The sequence below is a fragment of the Botrytis sinoallii genome (assembly GCF_014898435.1).
Source record: "Botrytis sinoallii strain Bc 23 chromosome Unknown BSIN_014, whole genome shotgun sequence".
Classification (NCBI taxonomy): domain Eukaryota; kingdom Fungi; phylum Ascomycota; class Leotiomycetes; order Helotiales; family Sclerotiniaceae; genus Botrytis; species Botrytis sinoallii.
This window is the reverse complement of record NW_024066041.1, coordinates 1,295,911-1,311,471: the sequence shown is the minus strand read 5'-3', so window position 1 is coordinate 1,311,471 and position 15,561 is coordinate 1,295,911. Positions and strand designations below refer to the sequence as shown.

The window sequence follows — 15,561 nt, the reverse complement described above, 5'->3', positions numbered from 1 at the left end:
AAGGGAAAGGGGTTATACAGTCGAAACGAGACCGACAGATCAAGATTCCTACAAGGTTTAAATAAGGAAGTTTTAAATCTTCTTTTCTAATCTATTATATCTTATTATACTCTTAGACAACTTATAGCTTTATATCTTATTGAATGTATTTATTATTAAATATTGAAGTTGTTGTAGGGTGAGTTTAAAAACATGCACGATACAGGGACGTGCACGATGTAGGGATATCGGTTACTAGTTTGCATCCCTTACGACAAAATCAAGCCAGTAATGCTTGTTCGACTCGATTGTCGGCAAGTAGCTTTTCACGTGTTTTCTATGTTTGCTTTCATGCTATTGCTTCACCAAGCTTACTGGTGAAATAATCTGAAAATTTCACAAATCTCTCCATGCTCAAAAGTCATGAAATCTCTTACACAATAATATGCCAAAACCTTCAATTTTTTAGCTAGTCAAGTGTTCTTTTGCATTTTGAATCATTTCGCTTTACAGATCTTACAATGTCTTTGAGTCTTTCTTCCGGCCCTTTCAAACTCGACACCAGTGGCAATGGCGACGGGTTGCAGCATTACGATCAAGTTTGTGCCATTTCTCAAGCTGCCATCAACAGAGGCTTTGTAAAGCTTTTCGAAAAGCAGCCGCTTGCAGCACGATCAATTCACTGGAGCAATGAAGATGTTTTTGATGGACAGTTGGTGGCTACAATGCTGCCCCCTCAAATAGGTAAAACATAACTCAAAAGTCATTCCTAGTCAAAGAATCAGCTTTTTACTGCAGCCAGTTTTTCGAGTACTAAATTTATGACATTGCAGAGCTTGATGTAGAATCTGGCGATAACTCCAAGTTTATGCTCCAACTTCGCTTTGATCAGGGGAGAATTTTTCTTGGCCAAAATACCTATCAGACTATTGATGGCTGGGTGATTGCTTTCACGCCACTTTCTTTCGCAGATTGTCTAAATGCAACAATCGGAGATCTTACTGCGGCGGCGGATGTGGAAGACACGGAAGAGAGTGTGGTCTTTAGATCCGACAAGCCAACAAAGCTATGTCCTGGAGAATACTCAATCCATCGCTTATTTGCTGCTATTGCTGGTGAGGGCTTCTAAAAATAGGCGGAAGCTAAAGTTGATTTATTTTGATATAGATCTCCCATGGGGCAGCATCATATGGGAGCGCTCATACATGATGCAACCGAGTAGGCAGAAAGTCTCTCTCGAGCAGTGGGCTAAAGACCCCGCAAATAACGCTCTTTACAACGAGGTCCAGCAATGCTTGAGAGAATGGACCCTGGAGAACAAACTTGCCTCTTGTTTTACACAAGGAATGTTGTTGAAGGTGCCGAAAGCAAAAGGTTAGTCCAATGGCAATGACTGTTGCTGTCGCTAACTCTTTGAAGTTAGTAGTGGGAAGGTGACCTTCGGTAAGTCTCTTCTGAGCGCCTCATGATATTGTCGTTTTGACTTTGAATCAAGCTGCCAGGACGCTGCGAATGCAGAACTACCCTTACATAGATGAAGAGAGACAGATACAATTGTCAAGCAGTAGGCAAGTTATGAAGGGTGTAAATGGAAGCCCTTATAATTGTCTCTGCTTTTGTGAAGTGGTGGGAAGCAGAGTCGACCTTCCCATAACCAAATTCCTACCATTTACTGTAAGATGATGACCTGAGGACTTTGGCCGGCCGATTCTGGAGACAAAATTTCTCTGTTTTGTGCAATAGATCATGCAGCTGACTCTATGGTGCAGGGAAACTTAGCAGGGCCTAGTAAAGGTACAAGTAGTGAGTATCTGGGAACTTTTATACTCGACCGCCGCCTTGTTTTCGGAGCATTCCAGTTGTTATCGCCACTACAAGATCTTTGTCTTGCAATGCAGACAATACCATTCGGACCTGAAGCAAGAATTGGTGGAAATTATCTAACTTCTGGCCGACGACTTCGTGTGGTTGGTAACTCGGCAGATTTGACGGCTGGTAAACCGTATCGTTGGGAAGAAGTAAAAGATAATACGGGGGCGAGTACCCGTATGTTAGCGGGTATTGCAGGAAGAAAGACTAGAACAACATCTACGGCGAAGATAACAATAGAAGCCGGGCCACAAATGACCGCTTTGAGGGTAAGTGGCGAATATGGCTATACCTGTCGGAGCGAATACTCGAGGTAGGTATGACACCAATTTTGTTTCGAATAGAGACTGACCAAAAAAAGCCTTATTATTAGCGATATCGCTTCCTGGACGTTCACTATTGGTGTCAGCGGCTCTCAGGATATGGTGGGTAATCTCGCAGTCTTAAACAACCCTAAAGCTATTTTGGAGGGATGCAAGATAGAGAAAGACCCATACACTGGACTTGATATAATCATACCCAATGACTTCTCTACGAATCTCACTGGAACCACATCAGATCCAAAATGGGTTCTGATACGGTCAGCAATGAAGGTCAACATTGGCAGAGCTTTATCCAAACTGGCTAGCGATTTGAATATTTTTCAGGGAATCAATAAGCTCACGTATGGAGGGAACGGCGAATTCACATTCGGACCAACCATGCTCAACGAAGATCTGAGTGCATTTGCAACTATCAACTTCTCGTAAGTTCAACAAGTCCCCTTGATAAGTAAATTTGTCACTTACATGTCATGAATTACGCAGCCCAAAAGAAAGTCGAGTTGATTGGCCTTCCTTGGAAACAAAGGGCGCTGGAGACAATATTGTCATAGAAACTTATACCACCGACACCTCCGTGACAACCCTGCACCCGCGTCTAAATTGGACATCTCTTGTTAATGCATATGACTCCGCCGCGCAAAACCATCGATCTAACATTGACTGCTTCGAACAGCTCTAATGATGGAATAGCTTTTAAGTCTATTGACCTCGTCTGCCTCAAAATGAAAGTATTAGACGGCAAAAGCTTGTTTAACACGGGACTGGAACATTGGAACGTGAAGGACTCCAGCGGTCAGTCTGTCAAGCCTTGGTCAATTGCGACTGAAAAGATGGCCCAAACTCTCGACTTGAAGGCAAGCATTGTCGATGCTGGGCTCCAATTAAACATTTTTCCTACTGTCCTCGATACTGCACACGATGGCACGGGCTTGCCATCCAAGTTTATAGTGCCTTCAAATGGCTCTTTCACTTGAAGCTGAAGGGACCAGTTCATACAAAATCGAATGCCGGCCTTTATGTCGTGCAACTAGATGAAGTTTGGACAGGTATTAGGGCAATCAAACCACTGCAAGGACGTGCGACTACGTTTTTGGTGTTGGAATTGAAAGCGAACAGCCGAAATCCAACTCCCTATACTGTTACTCAAGCAGAGGCTGATGAGAAACGAGGAGTCTCACACGCTTGATCACTCCTGGGTCAATTCAGGGAATCTCTTCATGGGTTGAATCTTACTCAATTTGTGGCTTTATTTCTGTGCTTTCGTTGAATTTTTTGTTTCATTTTGATATTGTTTGGTCATAGTTTCCAATAGCCACTTCATACTTTTGTCATAAGATACATTAAATTCTCGGTTTTTGAGACTTGGTGATACGAAAAATGATTCACAGACCTCTTGCAACATGTTAATCTAAATTGTCTCTTTTGAGGTAGTAAAATCCAACCTTTACAATACTTTCTGAAGGATCTCAAAATGCCTAGCGATCACAAAGCGAAACATAATCATAAACGAGTGCTCATGCACTAATTACTTCGTGCTTTCACTTCCGTCCTGTAGTAACTCCCATGCTGTCACATCCCTTGCAACTCAGATGTCATTTGAAGGCAAAAAGACTTAGTTCCGGAATCTAGATCGGTGTAACGCGGGGAAGTAGTCTAAGTACAAGCATCAATTGTCGGCTAAAATAGGTACCAAGACGCATATTTGTAAACATCCCATGACTATATGTGGCTCTCGTATCTTTTCTCCCGCTGCGCTCTGCATTTGTCGTCATGCAGAAAGATAGGCATGATGTGCATCGTTTTGCCAATTTTGTTCCAGCGGGCGTCTACACTCCGCTATAAATGACTCATTCTCAGGTCAATCATGCAACCATTGCAGTTGCACTCGGCAACAAGAACAAGGCCCGTATCCCTTGACTGAAAGAGCTACTTGCATTAGCATTACGCATCTGCTACATTGCATGAGACCAAGTACAAAGAGGAAGCTGATTCATTATCTGCCATCTGTGGTTGCGATCACTAGTTGCATGATGTGTCAATCATCACACCATTACTTGTTTTCTTCCACGAATTATATCTTATCATGTTTTTTAGTTGGGATAAACTCAATATCCCTCGAAAAGAAAATTTATATAAGTTAAATCCCGTTTAACTTCTTGCTTGTTCTGTGGTCTCTTGTTTAGCTTTTCAACCTTTCAAACTCTAATTTATCATACCCCAATTAACAGACGCTTGGAAGGACATAAAGTATCGACACATTCCAACTTTTCTAAGCTGAAAGATATCCAAATATATATACAAGATAAAGATGTCTACTACTTCATCTATCCAAGGAGTCACTATTGCAACAACGAATAATACGGTGGAGTCTGTCGCCACCGATTCGTGAGTTCTTCTTCATATTAAGAATTGCCTCTCTCCATCTCTTTCCTTGTTTCTGATCTCTCATTTTCACTTTCCTCCTTCAATCTCGATGGATCCCCATTCATATTAATGTCAAAACCTCTGGCTAACGAACTCTCTCAGAGCTCTTTGGGTGCAAAGTATGTGGCCTGCAAAATTATTCTGAGATTTTGGTTTGTATCATAAATCGATTTAACGTGGCTAATCAACCTAGATTGGGAGGCGAAAAAGTGGTCTGATGTTGACCTTAATGGTGTTTCGTGAGTTGATTTATTTAGTGATGCCCGTTTGAAACATTCATCTCAATGCTGTGGCCTTGGAAGGTGGTAGTAGAAGCTTCATTTCAATTCCATGGGTCGAAATTTTGAAATCTGTTTGGAGCATATTCCCCTCTGTCTCTTACCACATCTAGATTTCCTTGCTGATTCTTTTGCACTAGTGGTGGGACTTTATTTATGGTAAGAACGTAATCCAGTCAACACTACGTACTAGTAGCTGGTAAGGTTTAACAAACCTAGATCCTGTGATTATCTCTCTGCCAAACGGCAAGGTCCATGCATTTGCCGTGTAAGTCTCCTTACCCTGCAGGAATGCTATAAGACAGTAATTAATCTTGACTTTGATAGCGGTACCGATTTTACTCTGAACCACAAATGGTACAGTCAATCAACAGGATGGTCAAGCTGGCTCTCCACCAGTAAAAAGACTGCTTCTTCCCCTACTGTCACACATTATGGTACTGCTACTGCCAATACATTCGCTGTCCTTTTTGTCTCATTATTAGACCATATCCCGTACGGAGGGATAAGTACCTCCGAGTATGTTCTCGATTTTCATCCACCAAATGTAGAGAATTTAAATTTGAAACTAAAACTTTACTTCAGTACTGATTTCACCTGGACAGCCATCGGTGACGGGATTAAGAAGATGTGAGTAACTCTCTAGACTTTGCGGCTTTCAAATCATTAACATTACAAAGAAGAAGTGACTCTCTAGCAGCCCTGGATCGAAGCTACGACCAATCCATATCGGTAGTCGGCGTTGAACTCACTACAGGAGAGCTTTTGCACACATGGACTATAGTAGGTGCCTGGGCTAACAGTTGGGAATCGCGGGCTGGAGCTGGCTATTGCTTGAGTAAACCCACCATTGTGTGTTCCAAAGCATCATGTATCGATATCTTCGTGTTTGCAGCAGATCGCACTTTGAGGCAATTGACCCACCGAGCTGCTGGCGTTGGCTGGGGAACTGGGCAGAATCATGGCGGCTCTTATGTAAACGATGTGAGTCTCCTTGAGTGCAGCGAGAGATTCAAGCTCATACTGAATGAAGCCCACCTCCATCTCGGTATCTCCTGGCCGAATTGATGTCTTTGGAATCGGTCTTGATGGTTATGTTTATCGAAGTACTGCAACTCTGACCGGGAATGAGCTTGGAACTTTTACACGGACATGCGTCGGCGCTCCTTCTATTTCATCTCCGAAGGCAGAAATCAAATCACCTGGCGTGCTTTCGGTGACTACTAGGAAATCAAAGGGTGTTTACCAACAGGCTTTGTAGGTTACCATGAGACGTGTTGAGATTTTCTTACTGATGATTATAGTCTTGAGTCTACTACTGGTGTATGGACGCCCAGCGGTGGCATGACGGAAATCGTCCCCCCTGTAGTATGAAGGAATGACAGGTATCATGGTGGGAAGCAAATTGTTCTATGCGGAACTGGTGCGGAAGTATCGAGCGCTGCTAAGGTGTCTGAGGGTGGTTTCGTGGCTGTTTGATGAGATTGGTGGCAATTTATATTTAAATGAACTCTCCTTCTCAGAACATGAAGTACTGTATTTGTTGAAATATTGCCTCCGACAGTAGCTCATAGCAGGCATAAGCCTTTAGACAGCCCGTCAGTATTCAAAGTATAGGAGCCTAGTATTTCCGTACATTTCAAGATTACCGCATGAGCCCCCTTGAGAGTCCTCGGTTTGTATTTTTATGGCCTTTTCTCAATTGATGTGTTTCTCCAGAAATCTGCATTAAAACTTGATTGTACAGTGAAATATTCATTATGTCATCAAATCATCTTAAGTCCTAGTTGATAACTTTCCTTTGGATACACATGTATTCAAGGCATTAGGGGCGAATATTTCACACGTGATAATTTCCCTCCACCGCGGATTATTTACTTGATGAACATCTCCAATACACAACCATAAAACTGCGAAAGCTTCCATATTTATGCATCAATCATTCAATTAATAGCATCGTCGTATACAATATGACAATAGATTTCCATGAACAAAAGCGGGAATCAAATCTAGCCAAACTGAACTATTCTATCATGCCATCCCATTCCATGCAGTCCATAGAAGCCCTCCTATCTGGAGCCATCGACACTACAAAAATAATTCGCCACCCACCCAGTTCCATCCCACCAAAAGCCATGCCATACCTAGACATCCAAAGCGCCGCCCCAACACAATAACCGTCTAAACAAAATAGAGCCTCGACTTCGAATAATTGGCTATTCTGGAGGCGACGTAGATTTCTTTTCCTTTTCCAATCCAACATACGAATCTTCTCGTAAACTTAAACGACTTGTGTCTGCATCCCCTAAATCTTCCTCACAAACCCACCCCATATCAAATGCATATTGTAATACATCTCCCGCACAGCCTAATCCTAATTCTTCTTCCTCTTCACCTTCGCCTTCATCTTCTCCTTTGCCATCATTTCCACCATTTCCGGGTACCCAATCTGGATCTAAAAGCCACCTCAACTGCTCCGTCTCCCTCACCCATGCCTGCCTTCCTGGTTTCCCCCTGCCTCCCTTTGGCGCCACCTCCGTCAGATACTCTATCAAAAAGTATAACAACAACACATTGCTATATGGCATATATTCTTCCCAGGAATGTTTCTTTTGTTTGATAGCATCACGTATAGCTTTTGAAGGTGTGTTGACGTTAGTGTTTGACACGCCGCCAGAAAAGAGATAGGCTCGCATTCGACGGTAGGTATCGAATTGAACTCCGGCAATAGTGGAGGGTTCAAAAGAAGAGAAGACAGCAGTGTCGGATTCAAGGTTGTAGAAAACTGTTTCGGGAGCTGGAGAAGGATTTGAAGAGGAGGAAACAGGATAAATGGTGGCGCGGGACAGACCATAGTCGAGGATTGTTATTTCGAGACCTGAGTTGCCAAATTTGTGGGGTGATGGTAGAATTTGGGGCTTGGTTTTTGATTTCGATTTTGAATTCGGTTTAGTAGCAGACAGTGGGGGTGTGCGTTCGAGGATACAGATATTGTTTTCGTGAAGATCGCGGTGTTCAAATTCATGTTCTATTTCTGCCCTTGCAAGAGCGATGACGACACCTAAAAATATGTCCCACAGCTGATCGACATTTTTTATTGGATATCTCTCCAAAACATGTCCCGCATCACCAAGTTCAATAGCTAAGAAAACCGCGTGTTTGGAGATCTTGTTCGGGTGTGGAAAATACGATTCCCCACAAGCGTCTAAATGGCCTTCATATGCTGTTACGAACGCTGCTGGTGGTTTACCTTCTACTATGTGCGCGTCCTTGAACTTTACAAACCCGGGGATCTCTGTGAGGGCGTTCATAAGACGCATCTCAGATACGACAGTGTCCACCTTGATTGCGGTATCTGATTTCTTTGACGTGGGATCTGTAGGAACTTTGAGGCGTAGAAGTTTGAGAATTGAGGACCCGACTGGGTTTGTTATGCGAAACACTTCTGCATATGATGCTTCGGCAATTTTCTGGATACTCGAGCCTGGTGCCAGAACATCGTCCCAGTTTTTAGTAGCTAGTGGGTAGCCGTTGTCTTTTTCGTAGGCGTTCAAAAGGGGCGAGAGAGAGGCTGTGAGGCGTGGATTGATAGGGAGTGGCGTAGAGGAGTTGGAAACGGGTGTCTGAGGAATTGAGACTTCGATTTTAGATTCAATTGGTGCTAAAGTTTTCTCTAAGCTGACGATCGTTTCGATAGTACTGTCCAGAGTTGTCTCGTCTGAGGGATTTAGGGCATCTCTGGGAGAAGAGTCTTGATCAATATTTTCGAGGTCAAGAGAGTTGTTAAGACTATTGACACGACTTTCCAGACTTGTCTTCTCAAGAAGGACAGTCACCTCGTCGGTATCTTCTAAGAGATTTGTATTTTCTAATAGATTCGTGATTTCTGCAAGATCTCTCTGTGGAGATTGCGATTTGGAGGTTGTAGTGGAAACCGTCTTTACTGAAGCAACTGATTGAGTCGTGGATCCAAAAATGGCTACAGCTGCCGCACTTGCAGCAGGACGCTTTTTCCCATATTTTCGTGTCATGACACTATTTAGAGTTAGTGAGTGTTTCTTGTGATTTCGTACCACGAATAGATGTATATAAAGTGTGGCCGAGTACCAAGTTGATGAAAGTGGAGGTTCATGATTTGGAATTTGAACTTCAGCAAATCTCTCAAAGCTGTATGATACATGAACGCCAAACAATAGTTCTCAGATATACGATACATCCCACAGCTTTATGAAATATATAGGGCCTCAAGGAACTACCAGACACCATCTATTTATAATTTTGCATTGCGAGGTCCCCTCATCTTGTAGTTCGTTCATGGCTTTGGCTTGAGAAGTTCCTAGATCCCAGCCCATAGTATACACTTACAATGTAGTGACTAATTCAATAGTTTCTTATTCCCTAGTACCGATTTCAAATATGGATACTCAACATATGTGCTTGGAAGCATTAGGATCAATATCTGTCTGAGTGAACGTGCTTTGCGTAAAACTTCATATCACCATATTTGGTAAAGGGTAAACTTCGGGATTGTGGTTGTCCAAGAGACGAGCAAAAGGCGGTCAAAATGTGTTCGACGGCAGAACAACACCGCATTACGTTAACCTTGATACAGTTAGCATGGATATCGGAAGTAATTTACCCACAATCTCAAGCTCCGAAACGAAAGCTCCAGCTCACCATCAATTCAAGATCAATTTTCACCAACAATGGCGGCATTATGAATGGTCTCTTCGGAAGCTCCGAGCCATCTGCAGCTCCCGTTCAAGCTGGAGATTCTGGTAAATCTGCACTCAATGCTTCTTCGTACCTAACATGTACTAAATTCATCTATCAACAGATTTCGCAGATTTCGCTGGAGCTCCAGATCCAACTCCAGCTTTCTCCGCAATCCCTTCGGCGGCTGACTACACTGGACCAGTAGCTACTCCTACTGGCGCTGCGGTTCCTTACACCAAATGGTACAATGTTCATGAGCGACATTCTCTGAGCGAGTTTAAGCAAGAAGGTATCATTTTAGGACTGTTAATTGTCCTCGTTTCTATCCACTTGTTCGGAACAGGCACAAACCGCAAAAAGGCAAAAAAATGGATGGCTGCACACGCGCCAGTTTTACGCAAGGAATTTGCATTAGTTGGGTTCGGTGGCCGCGCTCCAACGACTCAAGAAATCGAAGACGAAGGAACCGCAAAGTCATTGGCTAAGCAACTCGAATTGCCCGAGGATTTGTTGAAGGAGAGATCCCCTCAAGAGTACGCAACCTATGCGACTGGTCGTCAAAATGTCGCATTCCTTGATGTTAACATCAAGCTTTTCAAGCGTTACAATCCCTTCGCACTCGCTATTGAGTATGCGTTCAGTCTCTTCTTTGACACCGTTGCAGCACCTGTTGAGCGCATGGAAGCTATACTTTATCCTTTTGATGGCAGAGAGAACCTTACTGTTCCTGGTCAAGCTCCTGGTGCACATGAACTGCGCAAAGATACCAAGAGCACCTATGATAACTTCGTTTGGGCTATTGTGAACAAGGAGACAATGAAGTCACTTCGCGATGACAGATATGATGTCTCCATCACTAGCACTAAGGATAGTCCTAAGCTTCCAAATTGGGCTACCGTCATGAGCGAGAGCGCTGAGGTCACCGACTTTTTGCTTACTCCCGCATTGATTGAGGCAGTGGACTTGGCTGGAGATCTACTTGAGCATCTCATCATTACTGATCAACCAATTGATCGACCTTTGAAGTAAGTACCCCTCATGTTACACCCTAACCTTGAAAGCTCGTTTTACTTACAATCTTCACAGACTTGATGATACTGTCCCAAAGAAACGCATCTATCTATCCATGAAACTTCCTTCTGGTGACGATTACACCCGGGTTCTTCCTCTCTTTGAACACTTCATCAGAATCACGGATCAACTTGCATCTGGCGCTCATTTCCGACCGGAAGTCATGCGTAAAGTGCGCATGACTCGTGAAGATACTATCAAGAGACTTCAAAAAGCGGATGAAGAGGAAAAGGCCGAGGAGCGTGCACTAGAACGTGAAAAGGCCAAGAAATTGAAGAGGGATCTCGAATTGAAGGGTCTTGACGCCAAGGCACAGAAGAAGTACCTCGAGAAGGAAAAAGAAAAAGAGATGAGAAAGGCTCAAAAGAAACAAACCCAACGAGGATGATTTTGTCTATAATATGATTCATATATTACGTTAAATGTATACAGGTATGGCAAAATCGTGGATTTAGGGACGGGATCGGCGGCGGCAGGGGGCGTGGTACGGGGGCAGGTGAATGATTTGTATGATATCAAGTGTAAAGAACGAGGTAGATACAGTTACTATTTATTCTCTCAAAATTAATGAGCAAAGTTATTATCATTTCACAATTCAAATTCTATACTCGAGTACCTTGCGTGAGCATAATAAATAACCTTGAAGTTTGTGGGACAAAAAGCTCGAGGCTTATATAATGCATTGTATTATGTAATCAGAATTCCCAACGACATCAGACTAATCCTACTGTTGGTATCAACTTGGTTGATAAGTGTAAAGTACTTTAGTCTATTATGGTTGTATTCGTTCTTGATCATTATTATTTATAGGAAGCTAGTAATTAATATAATAGAAGTACTAGCGCTAGTATATACACTAATACAATACAATGCCCTCTTTGTGACGACAACAGGTTCACGACATAATAGTAAAATGAATCAATTATCGATACTAGAGAATAACAAACTATTATACAAAGAGTAAACCTGTAAAAGGCTTTTATAGATCCGAAGGGAATCAGAAGGGGACTAAGAGAAAACCAAAAGCAAAGCGAGATTTGACCTACTAGGTGGGGCAAATGGATGACTAATCTAGGCCTGAGGCTAGATCGTTATATCATTTTCCCTTTAAAAAATGGTTTGCTTTTAAATTTATTCTTATTCTTTCTTTTGCTTTTTTATTTCTAAAGATTTAGGCTTTTTTTTCACTATTACTATTTCCTTTGTCTTTCTTATATGCACGCGGCATATCATGTTACAATAGAATGTATACAAAAGCTATCCTTATAGGATAAAGCAGCTTTTAAATAAATATTATATAGGAGATCGGAAAGCACGCACGGAAACACTTAGAGGATTAGAGACAAAGACACAAGTACACTAGTTATCGCTTGGAAGATTACTGAGGGTATTGAGATCCTATCCCTAGGAAAAAGGGATCATATAAATTAAAAGATCATCCAACAGTTAGCCCAACCATAATGCCCCCTGGGAGGCTTGCCTATACGGCCCGGTTGAAAATTACTAATAATAATAATAATAATAATTTGTCTTTCTTATTATTTTTCGTTATTTTAAAGATATAGTTGGTGTTGGTTCAATAATGAGATCAGGAATACGGGAGACGTGGTTCCCACTATCATTAGTAGGCCCCTAAATGTCTGTATTGTATTCTGTCTAAAGAGCTAGCTAATAAGGGAAAATAGTAGGCCTTATATAGGCATTACTAAAAAAGCTAGTTTTCTTTATATTCATCTAAATACCTTTAATATAATAGTTATTGTATTGAAATCATTTTTTTGAAATGAATTCTCTTATTCACATACTCGGAACTCTTTTTTATAACTTCAAATATAATAGTTAAAAAGAAATTTATAAAATTATAAAAATCCTTTATTTGCTGGCTAAAGTCCCTAATCTCTTATTAGCAAAACTAATCCCTTTCTTTAATTCTATTCTATTTATTTTATTACCTTAATATCAATCTTATTTGTATTAATCAGATTAGTAAGAGCTTGATATAGCTTCCTTTCGTTATTGTATTAATCGGATTAATCGGATTATCAATCCAGATTACTTCAATAATCTCTTTTTGCTTGTAGAATTAATATAATATTATAATATCAATTATTAATCTTTTTCTTTTTAGATTTCTTATATATAATAGGATTCTTGGGATTAGCAGTAAAATATTCGGAATAATAATCTTGTATATAAACTTGAATCTGAAATATAATTACTTACGGGAAAAATATTAATATAGATATCTAATCATTTTTGGATAAATCCAAGAGAGGTTCTTTTGGATTTATTATATATATAATCACTATTCCTGAAGGAGATAATATAATTTTACTGGAATTTGGCAAAATTACTTTGGGATCAATATCATAATCCCTATCCCTATCACCTCTATCACTGCCTTTACTACCATTACCGCTGCTTCTACCATTATTACTATCTTGATTACTATTCCAATTATTATCATTATCCGGATTATCATTATCATCAGGTAATCCTGCAGGAGCATTTCGTATATCCCCAGAGCTATAAAATAGAGGGGGTTTATATGCCTCAAGAGGAGCAGATGGAATAGCTTTGCTGGTATTTGGTAAAGTTAGGTGATCAGCTGGATTACTGTTCAGAGGTTTGGTAGGAAGATCGGCAGAAAGTTCGACTTGTGGTTTCGGACCGAGTCTGATAAAAAGGTAGGCCTATTTCGTAGATACGAATAGTTGTACCTCATTAATCTGATATTCCAAAAGCTAATCCGTAGTCCAATTGTAATATTCTTTGTAAAGAAATATTTTTATTAAAGTATTATTGAGATTTGTATTTATATTAATATAAACTCTATAATATTGCAAAATCTTATAAAAGTTATATAATATCAACTTATCAATACTCCTAAATAAAGCTTATTGAATAAGCTTGAAATCGAATATGACTGTATTCTGAAGAAATATGTTAATAATCCTTGTATTCGAATATATAGTTATTCGAAAAAGAAAGTATTTGTTAATCTAATATTTTATCCCCATTTTGAATATATATCCTTTATAGAATTGTCTAACTTTATTGAGATCTTTTGGAAAGGAATAGTTCTGAGATTTTCTTTTGAACTTCAAATTCTTAGCAGTTTCCTAAGTTTTTCTTTCTTTAGCTATTGTTTTATTAGAAATATAGGGATTGAAAGAAGTAGGAGAATAAGGAGATGTATTAATTATATCTTTATAAAGAGAAGTCTTGAACTCCTATTGCAGAGAATCGGTATTATTAGTTATTGTATCGATAAATCCTTCTATATCAGTAAATTGATTAGATGGAATAGATTTCTTATTAGCATCGGGTTTCTTGCCAACTTGCTTAAAGCTAGTACTAGCACTTTTCCGGAATGTTATAATATTGATAATAGGAAATAAAAGAAATAAAAGTAAGAAGATATTTTGAATAAATAAATTAAGTAATTTGTAATATCATTAATTAGTATTAATTCAATAATGAGATTAGAAATACAGAAAATATGGTTTCCATTATCATTAGTAGGCCCCTAAATATCTGTATTGTATTCTGTCTAAAGAGCTAGCTAATAAGGGAAAGTAATAGGCCTTATATAAGCACTACTGAAAGAGCTAGTCTCCTTTGCATTCGCCTAAATACCTTTGATACAGTAGCCATTGTATTGAAGTCATTCTTTTGAAGTGAATTCCCTTGTTCACACAGTTGGTGGCTTATTCTTTTTTTCTTTATTGTTATCGTTCTTTTCATTATCAGAAATATCGATTGGGGTGTCGTATACTTGTTACAGGGGGTTATTATAATTGTATAAATTATTTAGTTATAATATAGAATATTGTTTATTATTTTTAAGGTATACTATTTATTTTCCCTTTTTTTTCTTTATCAAATTAGAAGCTGATTATTCGATGTAATTTATTATCTTGTTATTCATTATAAATACCCTTGAGTAGTATATATATATTATACTTTTATAATAAGAAGAGTTTACAAAAAGAGTAGAGAAAAATATAATAAGAAACTTTTTTCAAAAAACTTGTACTTTTTTGATATTAATAATGATAAATCCTGAAAAGCAAATACTACCTTATTAATGATTTTCGATTTTTCCAAATCATTTGATAACTATTATATTTAATATTATCAGAAATAGACAGTAAGTTACATATAATCTATAGAGTAATATGGAGAATATATTATATATATAATTATCTCCTTAGAGTAGAAGGCTCGAAAGGAGGAGTTTTGTAGTAGTATACATATACTATAACGTAGTTTATCATCATATGAGCTATATCATTATATGGGCCATTTTCACCTTAATTATTATCTCTTCATTTTAATATGCAATTTATTAATAATCTATTATAAAAATGACTAATAAAGAAGCACAAATCATTCTAACTATTCAAGCTATTCAAAAAACAAAAAATTAAGTATTCGAAAAGCTACTAAACTATATAATGTTTTATATATAACGATTCAATATAGAATAAATAGTTTAACCCTTTATATAGAATATTGATATAAAATCTATAAGATTTGTCACGGTGTGATATCACGTGACATATTGGTCCCCTCGGAGGGGACCGAATTGGGCGCTCGCGCTGGAGCGCAAGTGAGCTAGAGCCCGATCGGGCTAGCTCGCTTAGCAAAATCCTGTATATCTTTAACTTAGAAGATTCTGTATCATAGCTCTTTGAACTATATCTTAATCCTTAATTTGAATCTATTATTCGAATTAATATAACGTGTTTTATCATCGAGTGGATCATATCACCGAATGGATCACTCAATTTACATACAAAATTCGTCTGTGCGTAACCGTGCACTTTCTTTATTTATCGATAGAATTTTTTAAAAATTTAATATATGAAATCTAATTAAAATTGTACTATGAAAAT

The 15,561-nt window shown here is 39.2% G+C and overlaps 4 protein-coding genes across 4 annotated transcripts; 3 read left to right on the top strand and 1 right to left on the bottom strand.

Moving 5' to 3' along the window:
* Positions 1 to 500: 500 nt before the first annotated feature.
* On the top strand, positions 501 to 3,145 carry EAF02_007996 (uncharacterized protein; the record flags this gene model as incomplete). The annotated part of the gene is made up of 8 exons (XM_038904044.1): positions 501 to 723; positions 813 to 1,094; positions 1,147 to 1,353; positions 1,399 to 1,422; positions 1,475 to 1,653; positions 1,749 to 2,161; positions 2,210 to 2,593; positions 2,845 to 3,145. The coding sequence occupies 8 exons, from the start codon at positions 501 to 503 to the stop codon at positions 3,143 to 3,145; spliced, it is 2,013 nt and encodes a 670-aa protein (XP_038756325.1).
* A 1,334-nt stretch (positions 3,146 to 4,479) lies between these two features.
* On the top strand, positions 4,480 to 6,247 carry EAF02_007995 (uncharacterized protein; the record flags this gene model as incomplete). Its single annotated transcript, XM_038904043.1, has 9 exons — positions 4,480 to 4,556; positions 4,698 to 4,714; positions 4,789 to 4,827; positions 5,093 to 5,141; positions 5,201 to 5,392; positions 5,459 to 5,503; positions 5,554 to 5,857; positions 5,907 to 6,130; positions 6,178 to 6,247. 9 exons carry the CDS (start codon positions 4,480 to 4,482, stop codon positions 6,245 to 6,247), a joined length of 1,017 nt encoding a protein of 338 aa, XP_038756324.1.
* Positions 6,248 to 7,089: 842 nt separating this feature from the next.
* On the bottom strand, positions 7,090 to 8,904 carry EAF02_007994 (uncharacterized protein; the record flags this gene model as incomplete). The annotated part of the gene is made up of 1 exon (XM_038904042.1): positions 7,090 to 8,904. One exon carries the CDS (start codon positions 8,902 to 8,904, stop codon positions 7,090 to 7,092), a length of 1,815 nt encoding a protein of 604 aa, XP_038756323.1.
* A 686-nt stretch (positions 8,905 to 9,590) lies between these two features.
* EAF02_007993 (uncharacterized protein) lies at positions 9,591 to 11,048 on the top strand (the record flags this gene model as incomplete). The annotated part of the gene is made up of 3 exons (XM_038904041.1): positions 9,591 to 9,651; positions 9,711 to 10,614; positions 10,676 to 11,048. 3 exons carry the CDS (start codon positions 9,591 to 9,593, stop codon positions 11,046 to 11,048), a joined length of 1,338 nt encoding a protein of 445 aa, XP_038756322.1.
* Between the last annotated feature and the right edge of the window lie 4,513 nt (positions 11,049 to 15,561).